The sequence below is a fragment of the Typha angustifolia genome, chromosome 3 (genome assembly GCF_048772165.1).
Source record: "Typha angustifolia cultivar Huaian chromosome 3, ASM4877216v1, whole genome shotgun sequence".
Taxonomy (NCBI): Eukaryota; Viridiplantae; Streptophyta; class Magnoliopsida; order Poales; family Typhaceae; genus Typha; species Typha angustifolia.
Genome location: NC_133241.1, coordinates 911,695 through 938,824, shown reverse-complemented (window position 1 = coordinate 938,824; position 27,130 = coordinate 911,695). Strand labels below are relative to the sequence as shown.

At 36.4% G+C, this 27,130-nt stretch overlaps 1 protein-coding gene across 3 annotated transcripts; it reads left to right on the top strand.

Annotated features, from left to right (window-relative positions):
* Window positions 1-17,131, top strand: LOC140758098 (probable DNA primase large subunit). Of its 3 annotated transcripts, XR_012104074.1 has the most exons (21): window positions 1-224; window positions 332-393; window positions 477-580; window positions 663-744; window positions 830-889; window positions 1,017-1,071; window positions 1,947-1,966; window positions 2,065-2,148; window positions 2,229-2,293; window positions 4,429-4,480; window positions 4,573-4,620; window positions 4,699-4,788; window positions 4,908-4,967; window positions 5,952-6,011; window positions 8,709-8,783; window positions 8,865-8,950; window positions 15,475-15,568; window positions 15,672-15,779; window positions 15,920-15,981; window positions 16,160-16,420; window positions 16,542-16,777. XR_012104074.1 is itself a non-coding variant. In XM_073094127.1 (20 exons), exons 1-19 carry the CDS (start codon window positions 95-97, stop codon window positions 15,935-15,937), a joined length of 1,353 nt encoding a protein of 450 aa, XP_072950228.1. In that variant the 5' UTR covers window positions 1-94; the 3' UTR covers window positions 15,938-15,981; window positions 16,784-17,131. The 3 variants fall into 3 exon arrangements, 2 of the variants coding, with proteins under 2 accessions (XP_072950228.1, XP_072950229.1); XM_073094127.1 differs by lacking the exons at window positions 16,160-16,420; window positions 16,542-16,777 and adding an exon at window positions 16,784-17,131; XM_073094128.1 differs by lacking the exons at window positions 16,160-16,420; window positions 16,542-16,777 and adding an exon at window positions 16,784-17,129 and having other exon boundaries at window positions 3-224; window positions 4,432-4,480.
* The last annotated feature ends 9,999 nt before the right edge of the window (window positions 17,132-27,130 follow it).

Below are 27,130 nucleotides of genomic sequence, written 5' to 3'. Positions count from 1 at the left end.
TCAACTCTGACCGAGTAGGAAGCGCTTCCCGCCAAATCCCACCGGCATGTAAAACCCCAGCCGTCCTCCCTCGCTCCCAGAAACCACTTCGCTAATGGAGATCGTGCGATCCGAGAGGAAGCCCGTCGCCATCGCCGCCCCGAGCCTCTCTCTGTACCGCTCTGCTCCTCATCTCGAAGTGCGCCTCGAAGATTTCGAGCTCTACGCCATCGATCGCCTCCGTGGTAAACCCTACTAGATCTCCAGATTAGATTTCTTGTTTCCATTTCCATTTCCATTTCCATTAGGGCTTGATTCGATCCCATTCGGTTATTAAATTTGTTCGGTGCAGTTCTGAAAGGGATCTCGGATGGCTTGTCCCGTGGAAAGAAGCCGGATGAGATGGAAAATTTGGTAATTTTGGCATTACTTGAGTTCAAAATCGAATTGGTCAGTTGTTTGTAAGTAGTTTGATATTCCTTTCTGTGTAAATTTAGGTAGATGAGCTGTGGAGAACGAACATGAGGCATCAAGATCTGGATGAGGTTTTGAATAAGGATATAATATCACACTTTGTGCTTCGCCTTGTGTATTGTAGAACGTGAGTGTTGTATTATTGAGAGTTGGTTAGTGTTTGAACTTTGCATATGTTGTTATTGATTTAGTATTTTGGGAAATTGTAGAGAGGAATTGAGGAAGTGGTTTCTTTTGATGGAGACCATGCTCTTTCGCTATCGCTTTCGTCTTGAAAGCACTGAATCACAGGTGGGTTCTCTAACCTTCCAAGAATAGGGCATAGTTTTGAACGTTTTGTTTGATTGTGGCTAAATGTGTTTCTTTTATGCTGCAGAGGAGGCTCATGACTGAATTCCAGCTCCCTTACAAAGCACTAAGTCACGCAGAGTTTGAGGTATATCAATTCTGTCAAGATGACTGGACTACTTCTTGTATTTCAGTATCGTGATTTAGTTATGGTGATAATTCCTTTGTTACCTTGAGTTAAATGAACTGTTCCTTTTTGGTTTTCTGTCGTATAGACTGTGAAGGACAAATTGGGCCAAGTTGCACGCTCTATTGGTCAACCTTCAAATGGTATGTGTTGATTATTGATCAACTCTCATATTCCTAATAGCTAGCTGGTCTGCAAAATTACTAATTATGTGATCGCTGTTTGGAATGCATGTGTGGCTTCATATATATTCATCGAAGAAGTTCATAGTTTTTTATTTCTTATATCAGGATATCCAGCTTTGGTGCTTAAGATATTTTTGATTGAAAACAAGACATTTTGATCTTGGTGTTAATCAAAACATTCTTATGTTCCTTAATCTTCTCCTTTTACTGTACTAGGAATTAGTTTCGCCAGGCTGATATTTGTTGAGAAAATTTAGTTTATCACTCTTCAAATTTGGCTGGGTAATATTTCTACTTTTGGTGCTAACGAAAGTTACATTTGTCAGCTAGTTGGAATCTAAGGACTATAATGTATTATCCATTCCAGTAGCTCTATTCTATCATGAAACTTTTTTTCTTCATTCAACCATTTTTAATGCACTTCTCTATTGTGCTAGGTGGCCTGTTTCATCGATTTGTATCAGAGTGGCTTCTACCATTGACAATTTCCTTCCAATTAAGTTTCTTTATAGGTTCTCAATGAATTCATATATACCTACATGTCTATACACAAATTAAACTTGCCTACTTTAATCTGCTTTGCTAGATTTTGTACTGAAGGGCCTTTGATTAGGTAAGGTATTTTTGTAAAGCTTGATTCAAAGTTCATACATGTTGGAAGTTCAGTTGTCTTGTACATAGTACCAGTGAAGTTATAACTAAAACTCCTTTTCTTCTGAGGCACATGAATCACTTAAGATTTCTATGTATTTTGAGTGCTTATACGACCCTGAAGCTGGGACATCAGGTTATCATTTTATCAACTAGACTGATATTACTTTTCTGTTTTGCAGCCGATACTGTTTTCTTCAAGGTTTGATACCCATCTACTTTTCTCTGGTTTCAATAAGTCAATATTTATTCCAAAGAATATAACCTGATTTTGCTCCAGCTGGATTATATTGAATGAAGGTACCTTTTGAAGAAGTTGCTGAATTGGTTGCCAGCCGCAGAGTATACATCCTGAAAGGTTATGCTTATGTTCCCATGAATCAGGTGCATGGTATACCTCTTGATTTCCATCAGTTGAATCAGAAAATGCTTCTTATTGTAACTTTCTTTTGATCTTCTGTTAGGTGGTTTCCCTTGTCGTCACTCAATTTCGGTGCAAGATTTCCAAGGCTCTTGTGTTAACTAATAGGTATTCCATATCTAATTATAAATGTTCTTTGATGCATGAGTTTCCCATCATTTATTTCCGTGTCTCATTTTGTTATGAGATAAAGTTAGGCAATAGAGATAATTGCTTTTGCAACTTTTGGAGCTACAAATACTACTGCACAGTTTGTATGTGTATAACTTTTATGCTATTTCAGTATTCTGTAGTTTCTTTAGCTTTTTCATGGATCGCTAGATGAATTATTTGTAACAAGTCTTCCTTCAACAGTAACTTATACTTGATTTAGAGCATCTCTTTTCTCATCACTTACAGAAGATACATGGCAATTGACCAGCATAAAGTCTGGGTTCCCATGGACTCATGGCAGCATATTGCTACTTCATTCCTTAGAAAGATACTCTTCCAATGCTAGTATAATGAATTTTCATGATCAATGCTATGTATCCTTATGCAATGGAGAAATGACATGAGTGATCTTGCATAAACCTTGGTAAATGTATTTCCATTCAGATATTGGCAACAAATGGCCAATATATTGGACTTTTGGTGTTTGAAATATTTAGTTTCCATCTGCATTGCTGTTAGTTAGACTTGTTCTCTTGTTATTCTTATATGTGATTAGATCAGTCACCGAAGAGCAAGTGAGCAGGTAGATTGGGAGATTTGTGAAGTGATGCTCTGAAGAAATTCATGGTGAGATGTTAGGGAGCATTTGTGTGAAGTAGTACTTGCTACAGTTTGATGATGTTTTCTTTTGCCACTTGATTACCCATTTTAGTATATCCAAGGAAAAGGGGGTTGCAACTGTTCAAGAAAAGTTCTCTTTCTCCTAGATCTTGTATCATTTGCATTCAAACACTTCTCATTGTACCTAATTTTTTTGAATTACCTTCATTAACTACTGTTGACTGTTTGTGTTCAGCAATTGTTCAAACTTGAGAACATGACTCTTGACTCTTGCTTTAAGGATGGGCTGTTAAGGATTTGAAACTTCATAATTCTTGATGCTACTAATGGACAAGTTAGAGAGTAAATTTTAGTTGGTACTATTACTAGGATCATATATTCTGTCATAGGGAACTTGTGACTTCATGGTCAACATGACAAAATATGGAGGTGTCTTAACTTATTTGCATGTGATTATACTAATGTATGTATTACACATGTTCTATTTCTTGTTTGTGCCACTATAGTGTCAAGTGCATAGAAGCGCTGATTCCGAGTGGAATCGATCGAAATGGATTGGGGCCTAAATCAGTCTAATGACTGGTTTTGGCTTGGCATTAGCTGGATCGGCCAAAACAAATCGAAGTTAGGAGAGAGAAAGGGATAAAGAGAGGAGAGCGTGAGAGAGAAAGATAGCTCGTCGAAGAGAGAGTGAGAGAATGAAGGAAAAAAATAGCGTATCTAAGGTCGTCGGAGGTCGATGGAGTCGAATCTACGTTGGAAGATTTTGCTAAATGTTGATGGAGGCCAAAACTATGTCAGAGAAGTATCGGCTTAGAGGGGGAGTGTGAGAGGAAGAGTGAGATTGCTAGGGGGAAGATAGAGAGGAGGGCATTGGATAGGGAGAGAGGAGGTAGTCAGAGAGGGAGAAAGCGAGGGCGAGGGAGAGGATGAAGGAGAGTTTTTTTTTTAAGGGAGAGGGAGTTAATTAGAGAGAGGAGAGAATCAGAAAGGGTGAGAGGAGGTAGTCGAAGAGGGAGAATGAGAGGGAGAGGATGAGGGAGAGAGAGTTTCTTCTTTTTAAGGGAGAGAGTTAATACGAGAGAGACAGGTAGTGGGAGAGAAGGTAAGAAATATATATTTTTTATTTCTAGACTTTATATACAAATAGTTTATATTTATATATTATTATTATTTTTTCTAATAATTTTGGAATTTTTTCTGTATTTTAACAATTATTTTAAGATACAAGCTGATACATAGGACCGATATTGCTAATACTATTGATACCGTTAATATGTATCGTGTTTTTAGACAGCCAATCCTGATCCTAATACTTGGAACCTTAGTCAAGTGTTAACTGCTTTGTCAATTATTTTTTAACCTTTATTTATGCAATGAATGAGGGATACATATTTTGTTCAAATTTTCTTATATGGACATACAAGTGTTTGTTTTCCCTAATTTGTTATTAACTTGGGCACTTCTAGCAGAAAATGGACATCTACGATTAGAGATCAAGAGAAGGATAGGTTGACTCCTGTGAGTATCGTCTGGTCTCCATCTTGTAGTCGGTATTCTTTGAGTTCACTTGTTTGCTTGAGTGGTTGATAATCCTTAATTTTATTTTTCAGATTGTTGAAGCATTGAGCAACAGTTATTTGGGGCCTGATTATTCTGAGGTATTATGTCAGTGTCACCTTAAGTTGAATAGATTTAATTGTACTTTTCTTCTCTGACTTTTTCAGTATCACTTGCAGTCAAAAATAGTTGCTGAAATATCTTTGAAGGACATTGATCAACTGGCTAATAAATCGTTTCCTCTTTGCATGCACCATTTATTTGAGAAGGTACTACTTATTTGAGCTTCATATTTTACTGTCATTCTAAGAAATTTCTCCTTTGGGACATCTCCTATGAGTTATCTTCCTCTTAATCCACCTTTATTTTACATGCCACAAATATGAAGTTAAGAGAAGATCATCATTTGAAGCATGGAGGGAGGATGCAACTTGGTTTGTTCCTTAAGGTACTTTCTCACGTGTATTCTTTTGTCTTTCATTACCTTGTCAATGAAAGGGCATCTCCTTTTATGATTGTTAAGACTTATCCCATGCACCCTGATGATGTGGTTTCTACTCGCAGAAATATCTACAGTAACAAACATAAGGCTGTGACATCTTGTCCTCCCCTGACCAATCATTGGTGGGAGTGTAGTGCACCAGAAACCTTTTCTATATCATTGTTCATCCTTGTTTCCATGCTGGAACCTTGATATTTGTCACCATTAGCACTTAAGACCTTGGTTGAATCTTGCCTTTTTCTTTTTAGTGATTTGTACAGCTGCTACCTAGTACTAATCATATCGTTTTGAAAACCATATAATTACTTCCACTCTGAAGAAAGTGTGGGAATGGTTTTGTGGTTCATTTGCAAAATAGGTAAATCAGAACATGAAAAAGGAGAAGTATACAACTATGATCTCATGTAATATGCAAATTATAAGTGACAATAGATGTATTGTCACTAAAAATATGGGTATTGGGATGTGTTGCTTAACTTCTGTGTTTACTGAGAATTGCAACGGTTTACTTCCATAGGGTAAACATTTTGTTTCAGAGCCATTCTTATATTTACTTATTTATTATTTTGAATTTTAAAAATATGAAACCCATGTGTTTTTGTATGCGGTAGTCTAGCATATGCTATGTTGTCCCTAGACTGTTTATATGGTGTAAGCTATTGAAGATACTATTGTTTACATCGATATTTTCTTTTTCTCTTTAATCAACTGGGATCATAATGCAAAAGTCAGGTGTCATGATTTGAAATACTTTTTCAGTAAACAGAAAAGTTATTAGGTTAATTGATCTTAAGGTGAAGCATAATCATAATGATGGCATGGTTAACTCTTATGAGGTACTCTAGCATTTCCCATTTTGATCTTGATCTGCTAGAGTCTATTATCCTAACATGTTTTCTTCTTTCCTTATAAATATTTTTCCTGTTGTAGGGTGTTGGACTAAAGTTGGATGATGCTCTTGCATTTTGGAAAGCTGAGTTCTCTAAGAAGGTTACTGCTCAATAGTTGCCTAGATGTGCATATCTATGACTTACATTTACTCTGACTTGTGTTTTCTATTTACAACTGTATCCTGCTAGTGCAACCGTTAACATCTAAAATAACTAGTTCTGTTTTTTTTGTTTAGTTCTTGTTCTAGCAACATGCATCCATGATTGTGATTGTTGTGAATCCTGAAAACAATAATATGCATGGAATGAAAGAGCAAACTCCACCGACAAATCGAAACCCTTTTGCCCTTTGTAGATATGTCCAGTCCTTAGTAGATTTTCCTCATAAAACGAGAGGACCTCTGGTGGTTAGGTGACTTAGGTCTTCTTATTTAGTGAAAATACTAATGACTGCCACACATTAGAGAATTTAAAATATAGTTCTTACAGTTCCAAGGTTGATAACATGTCATGGCCAGTTTAAAACATGAGAACAAGGTTTGCTTGTGTTAAGGTATTGAACATGGTGCCAAAGCCAATTTTTCTGAAGGCCAGGAATTCAAAGTTCAGACCTCCTCCAGCCCATTTGTTCCCTATGTTCTATATAAATTATTCCAGTGTGGTGTAGACAGGCTGTGCATCCTCTTATTAATTATTTGTCCATGTGTAGTTATGGGAGCCCACATGTGAGGAGGCTATGTTTAGGCATTTAATACATTGTTGGTTTGTTATCTAATAACTTGAGATTTTGGGTTGACTGATTGTATTATAGGTTGGAGTATGCTACGACTAATCTAAGATTGCATGCCATTTTAGTAACTAACTTTAGCCTTTAAGATCATCAAGGGTTAGATCAATCCACTCATGGGAATGGTTAATGTGTCATCATAAGCAAGACAAATTTTCTTTTGTCAAAATTAGATGATTAACTATTGTTCATGTGACTGCTACTTACCTGCTTTTGTGCAAGTATCATTTACATTATTCAAGTACTTTAGGTAATCTTAGATCCGCCATGTCCCAATACTTGAAAAGTGCCACCTACTTTGCCAACATCTGGAGCCTAATGAGTCCTGTTTGTTGCTCTTTGCTCTCTTGTTGTGACAGAGAACAGGCCCTGCACCAAACTTCTATAGTACTTGTTGATAGTTTAATAAGGGATAGGTTTACTTGTCATTTCTTTATGTTATATAAAGATCACATCTAGAAATCCGATTGTAGGATTTCTTCATACATCTTGGGGTCTTTCTTTTTGTATTTATCATAGTATTGTGTAGGACCATCAGGATTGCCTTCCTTTTGCCCTTTGGAATGAAAACAAGGAATCCTTAAGTCAAGTCGGGCCTTTGCTATTAATTTTTTGAAGAACTAGGAGGAAAATATTGATTATAGGGTTTTATGAGAGTAGCATATACAGATTTTAGATTGTTTGCTGTATGTTTGGCTTAGAACTTTCTTTAGCATTCAATTTGAATATGGAACGAACTAAGACTTTTGGTAAGATGGGATTGTCTTTCAAGGCCCCTGCCTAGGAGTTGAATGAAGGACCCTTTGCTTGAGTTAACTCTATATATTTTCTTGCCAGCTACATAGGGACCAAGGATGCACGGCCTGTGATGGTCATCTGCCATCACGGTATGTGTAACAACACTTGCCGGCTCTACTGCAAGAGTAGAGGCTCCACCTATCACTGACCACATGCAAAAGAGAGAGAAAAGAGGAGAAGGAGACTACTTGTCATCGTGTTCATCGTCATCACTCCCCTTCGCCCTCAGCGCTCGTTGTTGGCATCACCCTTGCCGTTGCCATCTCCCTCATCCTCTTGCTCATATGCCCTAACTGGAGGAAGAAGATGGTGAAGGTCGGGTCAGGTTGATAAAAAATAATTCGTTTTGCGGATCTAACTTAAGTTGCGAAGGGCGAAGGGGGAGATAGCTACGATGACTCAAGCTGCTGCTAGGAAAGGCAAAATTCTACCTAACCAACCAAAGGATGAGTTGGAACAAAATTATCAAATAGGAAATTCAGTGTATTATTAGACCACAATTTTGAACATGAAATTAATATGCATAACCAAAATATAATAAGTCCATTCCTCAACATCACTAGAAAGGTGATGCTAGTTCCCTGATACTAAAATATTTTGTTGGTAGTGTTTATCAACTATTTATGGTATAGGGACCATTTTGTATTGGAGAAGCCTGCTGGAGTTTGTTTGATGCGAATATTTGAGGCTTCGTTTGCTTCGGAAATAAGAGCAATTTTAGAATATGTATTCCTATTTGTTATTATCAAAATGAGGTCTTTATTCTAGAAATAGTTATTTTAGGAATAATTATTCTTATGTTCACTTATATTTTAAAATAAGGAGGTAATAGTTATTTTTGATATGATATTAAGTGAGAAAAATATAGGAAAAATGTGTTTTGTTTTTTTATGGTATGATGATAAATATTTTTTGATTTGATATAAAGTAGATTTTAGGATATATATCAAGGGTAAATTGGTAACTAGTTTGTGTGGTATAAGATGTAATTTTAATGAATAATATTTAAATTTTAAAATAGCGCTATTTTGATGTTTAGTTGATATTCTGGAATAAGGGGTTATATTAAGAAAACAAGTTATCCATGAAGTGAATGAAGGCTTAAGCATGCTTATTCTGCATTTTGTTCGCTTAGAAATTGTAGGGCCATTGCTTTCAGTTTTAGTTAATTTTATTTCTATTGCCCATTATTTCCATTTCCTTTCTGGTTAGGTTGGTGCTGAGAGGTTCGACAAAGAATATGCATATAGCATCCGCCATAATTATGGAAAAGAAGGAAAGAGAACAGTAAGTACCCTTGCAGCACGAGAATTATTATTATAATTATTCTGAAGATTTATTTTTAGTTGCCTTATTTGGCTGCATCAGGATTACACTCCATACTCTTGTCAAAAGATCATTTCATCAACGCCTAGTGTTGGTGATCACCATGGTTGCCCTTATCGACATTTCAGGTCCAGTTTTTTTTTTTTTTTTTTTGAACTTCATTGATTTATGTAGAGTTCCTTCTAGTAACAAATGCTTAATCCTCTTTGTGTTATTCTGTCATGAAATCTAGTAGTTGCTAAATTAATTTTTTTTATTGACCTTTTTCTTGAATAGCTCTCAAAATCTACTATTAGTGTTAGATAACTAGTTGACCTAAAAGTTTAAGTGGTTAGCTAACAAACCAACAAGCTACCTCACGTGCGGCCTTGTACACCACAGGAGGATAGATGAAAGACGTGAGCAATGAAGCACGTATATAGAGTACAAATACGACAAATACATGAATATGGTAAATTCTAGAAAAAAAACAGGATATAATATGTCTAGGGTACAAGAATAAATAAATTATATAAAAAATATATTTATATTCTCTTTTCAAAGAAATGCATTAGAAAGGAAGGTTTAGAAGCCCCATAGAATGACACAAACTAAATTACATGCAAAGAAAGACATGGATAGGTACAACGTGCAAAAAGGGGATCAGATCTAGAGGCAGATCTATCCCAAACAAAGCTAGAGAAAAAGGAGAGAGCAAAACTAAAGCTTACATTTTCGATATACATAAGTAAGCGGCTGAAGTACCACAACATTACACTAAATACGAAAGTAAAGACGAGGGAGCGAGGGAGGATTTACCGACAATGGTAGGGTTCATCGGCTCTGGCCACGGCAAACAGTATCTTGTCAGTGGTTGAATGGTGAGGGGAGGCTCGGTGAAAGGTAGTGGGAGGGGAGTGACCGAAGGGGAAGAAATAAAGAAGAGGACGGGCGGTCTGAGGGCCAGCCATCCTGCACGCGTTGATGGTGTGCGCACGGGGCCCGTTTGGCTTGTCCCTCCTTTGCCCTTTTTTTTGTGCTACATGATTAATAAAATTATTCGAGCTTTGCATACCTTCTAATGTATTCAATTGGACCATGACTACTTTAGGAAAGTACAAATTTGCTGTAGGATATATAGATCCTGAAAATAGAGAGATAATATCATATAATAACTTCAAAAACCTGCAAATTTTTTTAGCTTTATCCCATTCTTTTTGGGATGTACAATACTTGTAATTTAAATTACTCAACTACAAATGAAGAAATCAAGTATTATGTAAGTTGAATTCCATCTTATAGACACATCTTGCCTCGGTCCTTTACTACTATTTAAAGAAACTTGTTTATCACATGTAATAAATCCTTTTTTTTAAACTTGTGACCCTTTAACATATTTGATGTTCACTCTGATTTTGAATATGAAATCATCTATTTCTTTTAGATCTTTTTGAATTATCAAGTTAAGGATATGAGCACAACAACGAACATGAAAGAAATCATCATCACATAATAAAACATTATTCAGCGTGAGTTGGCTCATTAACAACTCAATAAACGAATAATTTGCAGAGGCATTATGAAGTGTTATGAAAAATATTTTTTCTCTATACCCATTTAGTCAATAATGTACAAATTTTATTAGATAAAGCTATTATAGTGTGTGGAGTTGGCATTGTACAAAAAATTATAATTTTTTTTACAATATCTAATTTTCATAAAAAAAAGTGTGCTGTGAGACATAGGTAACCATTTATAGTTATGGAGGTTCACAAGTTAGATATTAAATTGATTCTTCCATGAATAAAATATAACCAGTTTTTGAGTTTGTCCTCCTTTTTGTATATTTTTAAAATATTTGCCTTAGCTGTGTTTCTGCTAATATGTATGACCTTAGTAATTGTGCGATACTCTAACTCCTTCATAATCAACAAATTGAAAAAGTAATTCATGCTTAACAATTGTCATTGTTATCAATTCACGGTATCTCTGTTGATCAAATTTAGAAATTTGTAAAAACATAGATCCTTCTTATTTAGCAAAGGAATAATTGGCCTATATCTTTAGTTTTGATTTTGGACACATAAGTATATGATGCTTCATATTTTCAGTCCGCTACTTGCTATTTGATATGTATACGACACCGCACAGTTTACATTTAGCTCTCTTTAACCTATTTTTTTGAAAGCTCTTTAAATACTTCCCAAACATTGGATGTTTGCTTTCTTATCCTATATTACTAGAGTTCTCTCTACCTACCATGGGAGGAGGAACCTCCTCAGAAATATTTTCTCTATCTTTAGTTCTTTCCACACTATCATCCATAACAAAGAGAAATAATATCATGACATAGGAACGAAAGCTTAGTAATTCTCATCCATAACCACATATATTGATGCTCAGTAATTAAACAGATCTAACAAGTAATGAAAAACTAATAGGACTATGGTGTGAGAAAAACATTGTAGTAATTAAACAAATCTAATATTGAAGTAAACCATTGCACTAATTAAATAGATCTAACAAGTAAACAATAAGCAAATAAAACTAGTTAAATAATAATTAAATGGATCAATGTAGTAAATAAAGTAGTTAAACTTATCATACACTTTAAACATTGCATTAAACTTATCAGACACTTCAAACCAATTAAACAGATCTAAAACATTGCATTAAAGATTTGCTACTAGCACATTGAGCAGTCAGGTTAATGAAAAGGCAAACAAAATGAACTACATTTATCATTTATGATATGCTCATGATCCTTGTCTTTTTACAATACAATAAAGTTTGCATTTCCAATATAGGAACTTCAAACTAGAAGAACATCAAACATGATCAAAAGTTAGATTATAATTGATCTTTTTTCTCAATGATTACCAAGATCTTTCTAGATTATAATTGATCTTTTTCTCAATGGTTACCAAGATCTTTCTAGATTATAACTTATCTTTCATATCAAGGCTTTAAGTTTGGAAATAGATAAACTTTCGGCCTGTAAGAAATAATTAAACCAAAGAAATACCTTTAAAGAAAAGCAATGAGACCTCAGTAGGCAGTTGCGGCGATGAGGGCTTAGTGGGCAGCGATGACGATGGTGATGAGGGCTTAGTAGTTAGCGGTGGCGATAAGGGCTTAACAGGAAGCAGTGGTAGAGTTAGGAACTTAGGGCAGATGGTGAGGAGATCCGATGAGGGTGAGGGGCTTAGGTCAAATGGTGAGGAGATTCGATGGCAGGTGGTAGACGGAGACGGGAGATGAAAGCAAACTGCAGGTGGTTGACAAAGGCGGAAGACACCATGGCAGGCGGTAGATGGAGGCGGCTGAAAAGATTTGACAGCCAGTATGCACTAGACACCGCTCGAGGTAGACAACAAGTGGAGGCGGAGGTGGGAGGCATCGTGACATGGTGACTGACAAAGGCGCTGGAGATATTGGAGAGAGAGATGAGGCACGGCGAATTTTTTTTTCCCCTTTTTGAAAGTTTGGATGCGTCGACTGGAGAGATCAAGAGAGTGGAGAGTGGGTTAGTCGGTATGGTAGGGTGGAATAGTTAGGATTTTTATTTTTTAGTTATTTTATATATATAATGGGTTGGCGGGTTGATTCGACTCATATACTTAAACAGGTCAAAATGGGTCAGTAGTATAAACCCAAACACGACCCAATTATTAAACTGGTTAGGTAGGTTGATTGATTTACGACCTGATGGTAGAGAATTTGAAAATAAAAATTATTCTATGTTCTGTGATTCTCTTGGTATTAAGCATAAATTTTCAACACCCATAACTCCACAATAGAATAAGATTGTGGAGAGAAAGAAATATGTTATGCAGGAAATGATGAGGGTGATGTTGCATGCTAAAAAATTTTCTCAAAGGTTTTAGGCTGAAGTGACAAATACAGCGGTACATATGATCAGTTATATTTATTTAAGATCAGGTCCAAAAATGATAGCATATGAATTGTGAAAAGGTAAGAAACCCAGTGTTAAATATTTTGAGTGTTTGGTAGTAAATATTATATCTTGCGTAATCGAGAATATTTGACTAAATTTGACACTAGGAATAGTAAGGGCACATTCTTCTTAGGGTATTCTAATAACAATAGAGCATACAGAATATTCAATCTTGATACTAAGACTATTAGATCATACTAAAATTAAACCCGTTTAAGAGCCGAGTTATCATATAGGGTCATCGGGTTGGGTCAAATTTTGCCACCCCTACCTTAAAAAGTGTTTGAAGGAGCCAAGAGCTCAAAGGCCTTAGTCGCAAGAAGAGCCTAACGCGTCACTAGAAGGTTACGAATGCCCAAGCCCCTAAACACTCAATTGGAGGTGACATAATTCTGCTAACACGATGCATCCCTCGTTTAGAACTCTCTCATAGAAACTCCTAGTTGCATTTGTTTTGCTTTTTGTGCAATAAACATCTTCGGTTGAAGACTAGTGATAACTGATAAGTGGTCCTGCAGATTTTTTTGGAGAAGGGTAGCCTAGTGTGTAAGTACACAATGAACTGCAACGGACCCTCAAATGATCAATCTTAGATTATGGGGGAACGTCTATAGTAGTGACCCTTTGACTCTTCCACTTATTAAACATGTATCGAATGCTCATATAGGAAAGTGAGCAATTGGGTTTGGAACCAAGGGGGTTGCTTCGATAAATCCTTTCTTTCTTGTCTACTCTAGGGGATGCAGACACACCTCCACTGGTAATAGGTGATGGTTACAAGAATGATGGGGAAAATGAAGAGTACTTGATGGCATTTAGGGATGAATGTAGACCTATCGGGTAGGATGTAATGAAGTAGATCCGGACCGATTTGGACGCAAGAAATGTGAGATTTTTATGGTTGGTTAACAAGTTATGGATTTAATGGCTTTGATTTCACATGAATCTAAGATCGGAGTGAAAAGTTATAAATAAAATAGTGAGGGAATGTCGACTTTGGACTAGTTCGTAAATATTTGACATTGCGACGGCCGTTCAAAGGTGGTGGATGGCTAAGGGTGGTGGTGAACAGCCGTAAAGTAGGGTGGCTTGTGGTGGAGGATGGTGGCTAGAGTTTGAAAGTTTTGAATGGATCTAGGGCAACAATCTACTATTACAAAAATAAAAACGATCTAATAGTTACAATAGAAGATAAAGACGAGATAATAAATAAGTCAATATTATTCCACTTATATAATTATCCCATGATCACTCCTATTTATAGAGTAGAATCATAGCGGATCGGGTTCAATTCACTCTGTTGGGCTTACATTTACTTTATTTGAAAGTTAAGCAATAAGTAAATATAACTAATTAACTAACTAGACTCGACTAGACTAGAGGACACCAATTTGAGCTAAGGGAAGCCAATTGCATCATTTAAATGATCGCTGGAGTCGCACCTTAAGTTCAAATTCTCGGAGCTACTTGCAAAATACCGCTAATATCTTATATACAAATTTCAACGGGGGATCGGGCTGCTTGCTTTCATAGAAAGGCAAGTGGGCCTAGAGTAGATATTTGCTTCTCTAGAGAATATAAGGAGTAGGTTGGGTGGGGTGGGGGATCCTTTCAATCACGCACGGCTTCTTTCTACTTTGCTTCAACATAGAATATGATTGTTACAAGTTGTTGAAAGGAGGGCCATGGCTTATAGAAGGAAGTTAGGATCTGAGAACACAGAATGAACAAAAAAGGAGAAAGCATATCATCTTGATGAATACCTCAGAAGCCCTTACACTAGAAAGTCATAGACCCATTATCAAAAAGGAATAACTGGTGGAAGAAATACAACTAAAAATCTAAATCAACCCACTTTCCAGAAAAATGCATAGCACGAAGAACATTAGTGATGGCCTCCCAGCTAAGCTGATCATAGATTCTCTCCATGTCAAGTTTAAGCGGAATATAAGGGACTGGTGAATGGTCACGTTCAATAGAGCAAAATTTCTTTTGCACACAATGTTGAAGGAAATCAAGATGATAGCACACACCACCTGGCCACTTCCTGACAGTTATTACACTAAGTAACGTCAGGACCCACAAAACCCAGATCAACCAAATTTACATCAGACATAAAAGATTGAAAATGGCACATCGGAGAGGAAGTAACAGAGGAAGCACATACCATAAAAGAATGTACCCTAGTGGATAATGATAACATGTGCTGCGAGAGGTTTACCAGATCTGTATTTAATATGGTGTTCTTCTATAATGCAGCTCTATGGCATAAAAATGAGACATTTAAGGAAGTATGAGATAAAATCCAACAGTTATACAGCTATACGCTACTTTTTCTGGTTGTTTTTCCATCTTAGTTCCCTAAAATTTTCTAGCAAAGGGAAGAAGACTTGGAAAAATTGGACCGATGATGTGTAGTGTATGATTTTTTACATATCTTCACGTAGACATACTTATACATATCTGTGGATGAAGACATGATGAATATACACTTTTAAAGGGAACAATAGCAAGACTTTGAGTAAAGGAAATGTGTGGCTGAAATGTATTTGATGCTTTTGAGTGAAAGCTCACAACCTCGGTGATCGCCATTTCCCAAAACTTCTGAAAAAAAAAAGCTTTGCAAATATAGGCATCTGAGTGTGATGAGTGCACATGATTCTTTTTTCTCCCCTTTTATATTGGTTGTGACCTCACTGTGATTTTTTTTTTTAGTGAGGAGAATCTGAGAGCTGCTCTTGGCAAAATGGGGGTTGGAGGACGCTCACTTGATGATGTAATGGATAAAGTTCGGAATAGACATTACCAGGTATTAACTTCTAACCCACATTTTTACTTTACCCAGGTAATTCGATAAATTCCTTTGCTCCCATTCATATTTTATAACAAATAATATTTTTGAACAATGTCAGTTAGCTTGCACATTGACCTTTGAAGCAATCCATGCCTCCTCATGTGATACTGGGATTAATCATCCAAATCAGTACTTCAGTGAAAGCCAAAAAATCTTGCAGCCGAAGGTGAGTGTACGCTATCAAAAGCCAGTTTATGATTTGTCATAGAGAACACAATGTACAGAGGAATGGGATGATGCAATGGATTGTGTTTAAGATTCTCCATAAATTTGCTTTACACAATCTAACAGCAGTTTAATTTACAGATCCAGCCCACGACCTAAATTCTTGTCTTCAACATGAAAAGAGTGTCGTCATATTAGATCAGGTTTGAGTTCTGAGCCCTAGTCAATCTGTGCTATTTCTCATGCATCTGTTGGACCTATGTTAAAGAGTCCTTAAAGATATATATTCTTTGACACGGGCTTTTCCTTGTTCTGGGAACTGCTCGACATATTTGACTGTTGTGATGGCTTATTTAGTCCCGTTGCTATTTACAAGTACAGCAACATTGCTAGGGAAGTGAAATGCTCCAGTATAAGAGCCTTGCTCAATTAAAGAACTGCAACGACTGATGATTACAATATTTTGAGTTACTTCTAAACAAGGGCTACCAAAATGCAGCAGTAGATTCCTGACTGTTTTAATATGAGTTGGTTCTAAGCGGGCCCATTTTTTTTTATCCCATCACATGGGTGGCTTGCACATCTTTCAACCAGGCTGGCTCCTCCATAATGATGATCAGAATAGTGATGAACTTTATAAATGTACGTTCATTGGACCCATCATTCTCCATGAATATTTAGTGTCGTTGTTTTTTCCCCCTGTCCTACCAGACTTAGTTGCTGCAGTCTATACGTCATTTGAAAGTTTCTGCTGCATCAACAGGCTGCTTTAAATGCTTTGGAGAGTGACCATCCCGAGTTGCTGGAACTGGTCCCAGTTCTATTATACTTACTCTGACTTGGTGGTCCATAAGAATGAAAACCCTCTCACTTTGGCCCCGCCTCTACGCATATACTTTTATTTCTCTAATTATGAGTACATATTGAAAGATACGTATATCATATTGTCTGCAAATAATTCTGCTGCCTTCAGGTTCTAATTTGATCGCCTCGTGTTCAACGCAGGATCACAACTGCCTTCGAGCTGCACGAGGTGATAATGTACGATCAACCTCCACATGCCACTCGTCAAACATGCCTTTTGTGGTCCAGCATTGCTATTGTCAGAATGGCTGTCTTTGTTCAATGGATTCTGGCAAAGTTATGTATTTCTTCTGTCATAGGTAGGCTGCATTGATGTCTGTTGAAGAAATAATAGTGTGATTAAATTATGATATGTGATTGTGTGACATTGAGCAAATACTTCTACAAGCAATTTTTTTTGACTTTTTTTTATAGCTGTATTGCTTGCGGACTTTCGTTTTTTTAAGGTTCAGGCAGTCAATCCTTTCTTGACGTACCTCTGTTACCTTCATTTGGATTTCCTGTGCATTATACTTTAAGCTCACTCCATGTTTCAAGGTGAAGATTTGATCTGTACATTAGAAATGCTTTCTTGATGTTGAAAATTGACATACTGATTTTATGATTGTCCTTGTTTAGAAGTAAACACGTACACTCAAAAAAAGTCGTGTTTTAATTCCTCGCCAATAGATCTTGTGAAACCAATTTAGCCAGCACTCTTCGTACTATGGTGTATAATGAAAAGTCCACATTTGTAGGTTCAATTCCTTGAATTTGTCCACAGTGTCACATGCGATACAGTTAGGGCTGAAAACCTGCAGACATTATTGACCTGGCTGCATTGATTGCTTATAATCAATGGACATCAATTATGGGCTAAAAGAATTTGGTGAATGGTCCCAGTCTAGAAGATATTAACGCATTGAGTTAGGGCTTAATAACATAACAAGATTATTAAGGAAGCAAATGCCCATTTCAAAGTAGTGGGTAAACCTTTACTTGGATTGTCTACTAATACAAATTGGTAGAAGTGCATGCCAATGTCAGTGGCCTAGTATTCTCCAATGTCTATTCTATTTCTCACGAAAAATACATACATATATATATATATATATATAAAAGAAACTTTGGAATGTCTCTTCTTTTCTTTGAACACCTCTAGAAATAAATTCTCTATAAGGGTAATGCTGACATTTCACTTGATAAAGCTGTTGATGCGTAAGATTTGTTGTATGCCAGGTCAAAAGTTGTTTCCGGTTTGGAATAAAGGCTTGTTTTTGTTGTTGTTTCTGGAGAGAGAGAGTGGGAACTCTCATAACTTCCCTCATTAGACCATAAATTATTACTGAGTTGATTTTGAACACCCAACCACTGAGAAGAAAAGATATTGTTATTATTATTGTTGTTGTCGTTGTTGTTACTGCTGCTGTAAAACTTTTTCCTGTCACCTAGAAATTTGACATTTATTCTTAAAGTGCTAATGTTAAGAGTCTTGTCATACTCCAACCAATCTTATCTTAATGAGAAAATGCTCGTATTACTTAGGACTTCATACTTCCTGCTCCATGTCACCAGGTTTGAGCTTTTGGGGAGCAACATCACATCTTTGGGGGTGGGGGTGGGGGTGAGGGTGAACCTTGGAAGGACCCCATGCTAAGATTTAATGGTTCTATGCATGTTAACAAAAATTCCTCGTGCTTGCCAACTTCTCACTTGTCCCCCTTTGTGTCAAAAGAGAAGCCAACTTGCCCTTCTTTCTTTCTTTCACTAAAGCACACCCCCCTCCTCCTTCACCTTGCTGTGGACTACTTACTACCTGCATCTCTTCCCTTCACCACCCTTTAGAGAGCAGCAACACCACTACTGCGGGAGGGAGGAGAGGCGTCCGGTACGCCATTAGATTTGTGTCTCACCGACATAAAAGTCTCTAGATTTGGTTTTGATGCGTGTAAGATTTCGATGCCCCCATGATTGGAGCTCAATGGAGAAAGGCCCCACCTTGTCTTGCTCTTGTAAGACACTCATTTGAGTCATGACCCCATGGCCCATCACCACCTCAACGTTGTGAACAAAAAGAAAAGAAAAAGAAAAGAAAATTAAAAGAAAAAGAAAATATAAAAGACTTGTTACCCAACACAGATCATCATCATTAGTTTCTCCAAAGCTTTTCCTCTAAACATATTATGCTTGCACGCATGCTTTCTTAGATGCACATCTACCATGAGAAATCTACTGTAGTCAGTGGTGGAGACAGGATTCTTTTATTTAAGAAAGAATTAATTACTAGTAATGACTCAAATTATCCACGACGAGTAGTATTATTTCAAAATTGTTGCATGAGAGTGTTAAAGTTGTATCACAATTTTATATTTTTGAAGTTATATTTATAATAAACAAGTTTTAATTAAGAAAACATAAAATGATGATATATTGAGCAGTTTGCCATTGAAATCAAATTAGATGCTCAAATATTATATCATAAAAAGGACAAGAAATTAATATAAGAGAGTGAATACTTACACATAGATAAATTGCAGAATGAGAGAGGGAGTGATTAAATTATAGTATATCCTCCTTTTATGCTCTTTGTGCATGTTTTCTAATTGTTAAGAAATTTAATCACAAAAAGGATAAGCTAAAAAATTAGAGTAAATTTTAATTAATAAGAAACCTATTCAAAATATTCCTAAGTACACCGCCATTTTGTTAGTATTTTACAATGTTAATCATATAGTCGATCATGCTCAACGATTATAATAGCATTATGAAGTAACCGTTTTGATTAAGAAGAGCGTAGGAAAATTTGTATATTACACCGGACTTCTAATAAAATTATAGTATACACCTTATATTTTTAAGAAACCGAGCCCTATAATACAACGAATATATACAAAAAATATTATACTATTATATGTATTAGCCAAGCTTAACCAAACATTTGGGTTAAGTTAACTGTATTAAAAATATTACGAAAATACTTCAACTAAGTTATACTTACTCAATTTACAACCAAACTCAAATAAACTTAATCAAACTAAACCTAACATATACTAAGAGTATTTTAGATATTTAAAAATAAGATATATTTATTTAACAAAATATTCTTATTATATTAATTTAAATATAATATAATATATATTTTTATATATATTCGTTAAATTATAAGACTCGATCTATAAATAGTAAAAATATACGGTGTATCATAATTTCACCGAATTTTTATATGGGTCCACTGTACAGGAGTTCAATTTTGATCTGGGTGAGAGTTTTAAAGTATGGAGTCAAAATCAAACTAATAAGGAAGTAAATAAGTAGAGAACTCAATTTAGATGATGTAACATGGATGGGTAATGAACTGTCTACATCTAAGGTGGAGATGGATGAAAACAATATCTAAGCCAAAAGCATTATATTTTAGGTGGTATGCAAATAGAAAGATTTTATTTGGAGAACATCTCCTATGTACTTTCTTCTAACACACAGTGGAAAAATCTCCTGTGTACTTTCAAATGAGTAGCTATCCAAGGACAGAGCTACTGTTATACACAAAAAGAAGGACAGAACTACTTGCTAACAGTGAATTAAAACTAAAAAGTGATTAGAGTTCTACTTGGAGAGGGAGGTCTTCTTTAGTTATTAGTTTATATGTTCCTAACTCTCACATATAGATAAAACTAGGAAAATTAATCACTTCCTACTTCCTTCTCTTTTATTTTCAATCTAGAGAGGTGAAGCCTCCCCTGAAGCTTGTGATGTTTATGTCCTATATACTATGAGGTCCCCCACCCAAAAGCAAATAGCAAGTGAGAAATAATGAAAATTGGAAAGTATTCTGAGATATTAATGTAAATACTAAGAGAACTTTATCCTACATTTATTTGAGGTCTAAATATAAAAAGAATATCACGAGAAACTAGATGATGATGTGATATTTTATAGCTAATGCTGTAAAAATAAGAGTCTATATGAAAATAGATAATAAATGAGAGATTTATATTGAAGAAACAGAGACAGAAAGTTGAGGAATAGTACAAGTGCTACTTTCTTATAGATGGAGATAGTACTGTTCATCAACCAAAAGAAGAGAAGAGAGGGCAGAAGGAAGTGAAAGGCACAGCAGGGAAGCCCACATGAAAGGCTTTTAAAAAGTGAGGCGCCATATTCTGACCCTCTCTCTCTCTCTCTCTCTGTCTCTCTGCTCACGAGAAAGATTGGCTCTGAAAAGAAGAGGGATTTTGGCAAGTACCCAAGTCACCATTAATGTCATTCCAGGCCTTTTACTATATAGTGATATAAGAGAGTGTTTGTGTTCATAAATGTGTCATGGTTTATGGATGCGAAGAGGGCTATATGGGCATTAGATTTCGTCGGCAGACCACAGATTGTGACATTTGCTTTTGCTAAAGAGGGAGCAAGAAAAATTGGGCCATGCCATATGCCCTTGCTTTCTTGGCTAGGATGGATGATGGATAGATGATGGATAGGTGGATAGATGGATGATATTGATGATGTCGATGATATTGTAGGCCAAATGGGTTTTGTACTCGGAGACGGTAGCTTATATTGTCCAGCTTACGTAGCTACAGACCCATTCAATAAAGAAGATTACAAGAATGTTTATAGTGAATTTATTTCGCTAAATTAATTAATGCTACTCTTTCTCACCTTTTTTTTCTTTTTCCTTTTTGGTCTTTGCTTAAGAACCACTAGAAGAAATTCCAATTAAACTATTTAACATACTATGGGTATTCGGAGATCTCTCTTGCTCCGGCCTTAACTATGCTAGGGTTTAGTGCAAAATTTTTCCTTCCCACCTAGATGGATTTTCTCCTTCACCGCTGCCAGCGATGCTTTCCCTCTCCCTTATCCACGAGGTAGGGGAGGAGAGCACTATTTTTCCTCTTTTCCTAAAGTCAAATGTTTCTTGTGCCCCCTTGCTACCATTCTTCTTTCCCCTTGACATTGTCGTACGCCACCCGTCGCTGCCTCTCCTCTTCACTCTCACCTCCACATCACTGTCGCTCTACACCGTGCTCGCTGTAATCGCTCTCCCTCATTGATTGTATCCTATAAACCCTCATTGTTGCTACTCCTCTATAACCCCTCATCACCTCTGCCATTGTCCTTCTACTCCCCTCCCTTGCTAGATCTGTACTTGGACATCGTCCTTCCATCACCACCGCTCTTTTTCGCCTTCTACCTCCATGCTCGGACGCCATCTTAAACCCTCTTGTCGCTTCCACTCCCTATCTCCACTCCTCACTATCGTCGTCGCTCTTCTTCACCTTGTCAGATCCAAGCTTGGTAGCTACCTAATTTGTTGTTGGCGTAGTAGATCCGCCGCTACGAGCCCACCCTTGCTTAGTGTGTTCTTTGTTGGCTGGCCTCACTGCCATGCCAAGTGGGAGCGGCCATTCTGGGTGGGCGAGAGGGCCCTAAAGGGCGAGCGTTGAGACTTGTTCACAAAGTAGTCTATGCTCGTTGGCGTTTGTGTTGTTAGGATTCAAATGATGTGCATTTTGGTGGTCCCTGACTCTTTATTTTGATTTGCAGCAATGCAACAGAATAAGGGTGTATTGGTTTTTTTTTTTTTCTATTTCATTTGTGTTCTAGGTGGGTGATTTTCGATTCTCCTACCTTTGTGGATTCTCAGCGCTGTGCAATGGATTGCTGGACTGACAGAACATGTAGTTATAAAGCTAGTAATGTTGAACATGAGACTCTTTTCTCTTGGAAATTTTTTGGGTTGTTCTTCATTTTATTATTTGTGTTTGTGCCCTCGAGTTTGATCTTCTAGATTAAATGTAGCTGTGTCTATTATAGGCTATGTGTGGGGGAGTCATTGCTCTATCTTCTATACTCTTTATATATCAGCCATTATCGTTGTAATATTTGGAAGTTAATGAATTACCTTAGGTTACGGACTTTCCCTAAAAAAAAAAAGTTACAGGTATTCCTAATGACTGAACAAGAGTTATGTGTCTCCTTTTCTTTTGGAAAAAAGTATTTATACTAAAATTAAAAATGGGGTGATTGCAAAATGTCAAAATGAGTAAGAATTGATAAGTTATTTAGACTTCGCAAAATGCCTAAACATGATTTGATGATCAACTTGGCAAGAGAGATGACAGATCTTTCGAACCTCCACTTCATGGGATATTCTAAAGAAATGCATATTTAGGGAAAGCAGTAAGCAAATTTTGTTTATTTTAATTAGAAAATTTTATCCAACAGATTATAAGTCTGATACACTAAAAAAAAACAAAAAGAGAGATAATTCGATTATGCCCTATAATTTAGCTAACATCAGCAACACAATAGAAAAACATGTTGCATCAAGCTTAATGACCGGAGAAAAAGAAAACAAACACAAACACACTATTATACTAGCACAATGAGCTTCCATCAGCTTCATCACGACCCTCGTGGATCCGGACCAATATTGAAGCGCACCATCATAACAAGCTACACAATATAAAACCAAAATAAAAAAATAGTGATGGCTACAAGGCCACAATGAGTGGAATGACATCGACTGCGCGAAGGAGGTGGTAGCACAGCCGATATCGACAGGTGGAGGAGACACTCTTACCGATGAAGGAGAGTACCCTAGCACTGGAGCAAATACCGACTTCCAAGCCGTTTGAGGAACATAACCTTGAGACTATGGAAAGTAGATGAGCTTGGATTTGTCGAAGAAAATGGAGATGGAGAAATAATGAGGAGATCGTAGCTAGGGTTAACAATAAGAGGAAACATCGGTCAAGGAGCAAGGAGAGAGAGAGAGGGAGGAGGGAGAAAGCAACACTAATGATAAGAAAAAGAAGTAGTGACAAGGAAAGAAAAGGAAGATTCTAAGAGACGGGTAGCTTATGAGGCTACCAACTTGGGATGATCTATCACCTCCCCGAATACCACCTGATTGCGTTGAATCCATAGCATCGAGATGGTAGCCACAACGAGCACCTTGACATGAAGGTTTTTGCTTGGATATGAGTTCCACACTATCATGCTCAAATCCGGAGTGATCTTGTTAGTGAGCCTAGTTCCCAGCCTCGAATCCTCACTCACATGAGTCCACATCTCTAGACTGAACTTGCACACACGAAAAGGTGATCCAGCATCTTACGGAAGAGGCCACAAGGCAGTGAGCTCTAATAATAGAGAGGAATTGAGAAATGAAGACAGTGAAAGGGAAAAAAAACCTGATCCTATGAGTCGAGAGGACATGCACTTGCGTCATGCTTCGTCTTCAAAGTCGGCTAGGGAACAACTAATGCCTACGAAGAGAACCTTGGCTTTTGTTGTTATCGGTGCCCCAAGATGCAGAGAGAAGTAGAGACTCTCATTGGTTATCAGATTTTTAGGGAGGCACATTCCCTTGGCCAGATTGAAGAGTACCCTTGCTAAGTTATGAAACGGCAATTGCGGATTTTTGGTATTAGACATGGATGATGGATTTTATGTATTCAAAATGTGATATTAGCCTAGAGAAGGTTCTAAATTTAATATCATGAAAAAACAAGTTACACCCTTAGCCCTGATTTAGACCCAACTCCACAATCTTTGATTTCAAAGCAGTATTGACCGTGACCAGGTTGCATATGTGTCCTATGACAGCATGAATATCTTACATTCAAAGGTTGCGATGTACACAAGACTGTGGGAAATTCCTATATTTCGAGCTGCAGAAGATCTGCCCCTTTCACCGTTGCGGTATGAAGGCAATCAAGGCACATTTCGAAAACTCGACTTTTCGTGTTGCAACCATAGTTGCCTATGTGAAGCTAGAAAGTGACTCACAAGTTCTAGTGAATTTATAAAAGGAGATTCCACAAGTCACTCTTATGCGTAATGGATTAAAGATTTATTCTATAAAAAGTAATAACCAATATAATTTTTTTTTCTGTTTTCCTTTTAACTTTTAACAATATAAATTTTCTGAATAAATAGTCTACATTGGTGTGAGATCTCCTATTGGTGTATGCGTGAGTGTGAACTGATAAAATTCTCCTAATAAAGCTTAAAATATTTAATTCCAACTTCTTTTTAACACCAAAGATGAAGAATTATATCAATATGACTTGTTGCCCATGTTGACTTATATTAACGATTTCCCAATGGTGGTATATATGCCAAGTTGTAAAAAAAACAATATAAGAAGAATTTATACAATGTTAATCCACTGTGTCTACTTGCTCATATAATTAAAAATTAATCAAAACAAATTGAAATTGCTGCTCATTTTCGCATATTTTAGAGGAGAAAAAAAGAGTTAATATATATATAGAGAGAGAGAGAGAGATAAAAATAGAGAAATAATTTAGTGGTGTGTTTTTAAATAATAGTTGATGATATTTTCTTCGTGGTCGATGTCGTCACCGCATCATTGTACGCATGGAGATTCGGGCGGACCCACGTCAAGATTCGGGCACTTCCAAAGAAGACTAACCACAACTTAAAAGTATGCCGGTGTGTCAGTTTCCTAGGGAGTAGATTAACTTAGACGCCATCCGAGAGGTACCAACGATGGGCTCCTTCTACACGTGTGGGGAAAGGGATGGACACCGACTAAAGGCACAACCTTTTCGCGTCCCTAGGATGCTGCCACGTGGAATTTTGGGGGGTTTAGATCATAGCCGTCAGGAATTGGGATTCTCCATCAGGACGTACCCATGGCTGGGGTGACGCCACGTAGCTGGAGAGCTTTGGGGTTGCTGACGAGGAGATCGAACTTCGTAGTGTACTTTGGCAAGTGGATTAATTAAACTAATCCTTCGTTTTGGGATTCCGGGAATACTTCTTTAACAAGAGAGGAGAGACGTTGCTGTTAAACTAATCGCGTTGGTTGGAGCTCAGCCTTTATATCACTTTAACCAATATCCCAAATTTAAATATAATTATTAGACATAAAATTATAGATAATTAGATAAGCTCTCTAATATATTAACATAATATAGATTAATTAAGATAATTATCTTTAATTTCGACATGTATATTTGTTAAATATAATCATAATGCAATAAAATGACATTAATAAAATCAACTTAAGTATTTAACTCATATGCCTACACAACCATGTAGTTATACTCTTAACCTCATAATCAGGACCAACCTACAACCTTTAATTTTTTTTAATCATAATTTAATAGTACTAAGACAATATTTATCTGAATTGTATTTTGGTTTGTACTATAAAATGATTAAGTACTTAAGTTAGAAGTATAGAAAATTTCATTAATTAGATCAAATCACAAGGGTTAATTTCTCCTATAATTTAGAAATGGCAACAAGATATAGGTGTAATATTTTGAGAATAGTTTGAATAAATTATTTTAGAAAGGAATAGAATAGATGAGAAAGAGAGGAAAGAAGAGAATTGGACAAAAGAAGAGGTTATTTTTTCCCTCTAAAGTTGGGAAAAAGGGAGAATATATAATTCATCTCCTTTTCTTTTCTTTTGTTTGAAAGAGCACATCTAATTTTTTTCTCTTACTTTCTCTTGTATATTCAAACCAAGGGAGATAAAACTATATTCTTTTTCTTACTCTTCCTTGTGATACTTTATTGGGTCACTATAAATGCATATAAGAATAAAAGTGTTAGATATTATTAAAACAATAGTGAATAAAAGATAATTTAAATAAAATATCTATTTATAAGAATATTATAAAAGAGCAAAGATTGTTTTGGAGCATTATTATCTTTTGAGTTGTCCTTTAGAGTATCTTAATGTGACTAAGGAAGAAAGAAAAAAAAGAGAGGCCTGCATAATGATGATCACCATAAATGAAGCTCAAAGATGACATATTCTTCAAATAATTGGCAAATCCTACTATCCTAGTAGGTTATGATCCCCCACCCATTAATTAGCCAGCACTAGGTCTTAATAACATAAAAAAAGATATCAAGGGAGGGGAGCAAACAAGCACTACAAATGGTGCTCTTCCCTTTTCTGGTAGTCAAAACAAACAGAGGAGGTGGGTGGCATGTACTTCATTCCAAGATATTGGAAGAGATTAAGCTCAACTTGGCTAGTGGAGTTGAAGCTAAGATGCTGCATTTTAGGAACAAGGGGAGGGGGGTATTTAGGGTAGACAGAAGATTAGGTATGGATGTTGATTTGTGGTCAAACCACTTTTGCTAACACTCTTATATAAAGAAGCTAAAGAACTAGATTCTATGAACAATTAGGCAATAGAGAACTTGGTAATTATTTCGAAACAAAATAGAGGTATAATTTTTTTTTCGTTATACATTATGAGTATATAGGCTAATTATATATGCGTAAAGGTAAACTATAACGAACCCAAATTATATGCGTATAATGTTATATAATGTTATGGATTGGTAAGATTTAGTTACTGAGCTGTGACAATGATTTAGTGAGAAGGGGAGATTTAAATTTGTGATCTTTTTTCATAGGTTGATGGGAGTCCAGACTGCTGTACTACAGTGGTTGGCCCAGGAGGAGAGAAAGGTAAATAGAGATGAGAGAAACATGCTAGC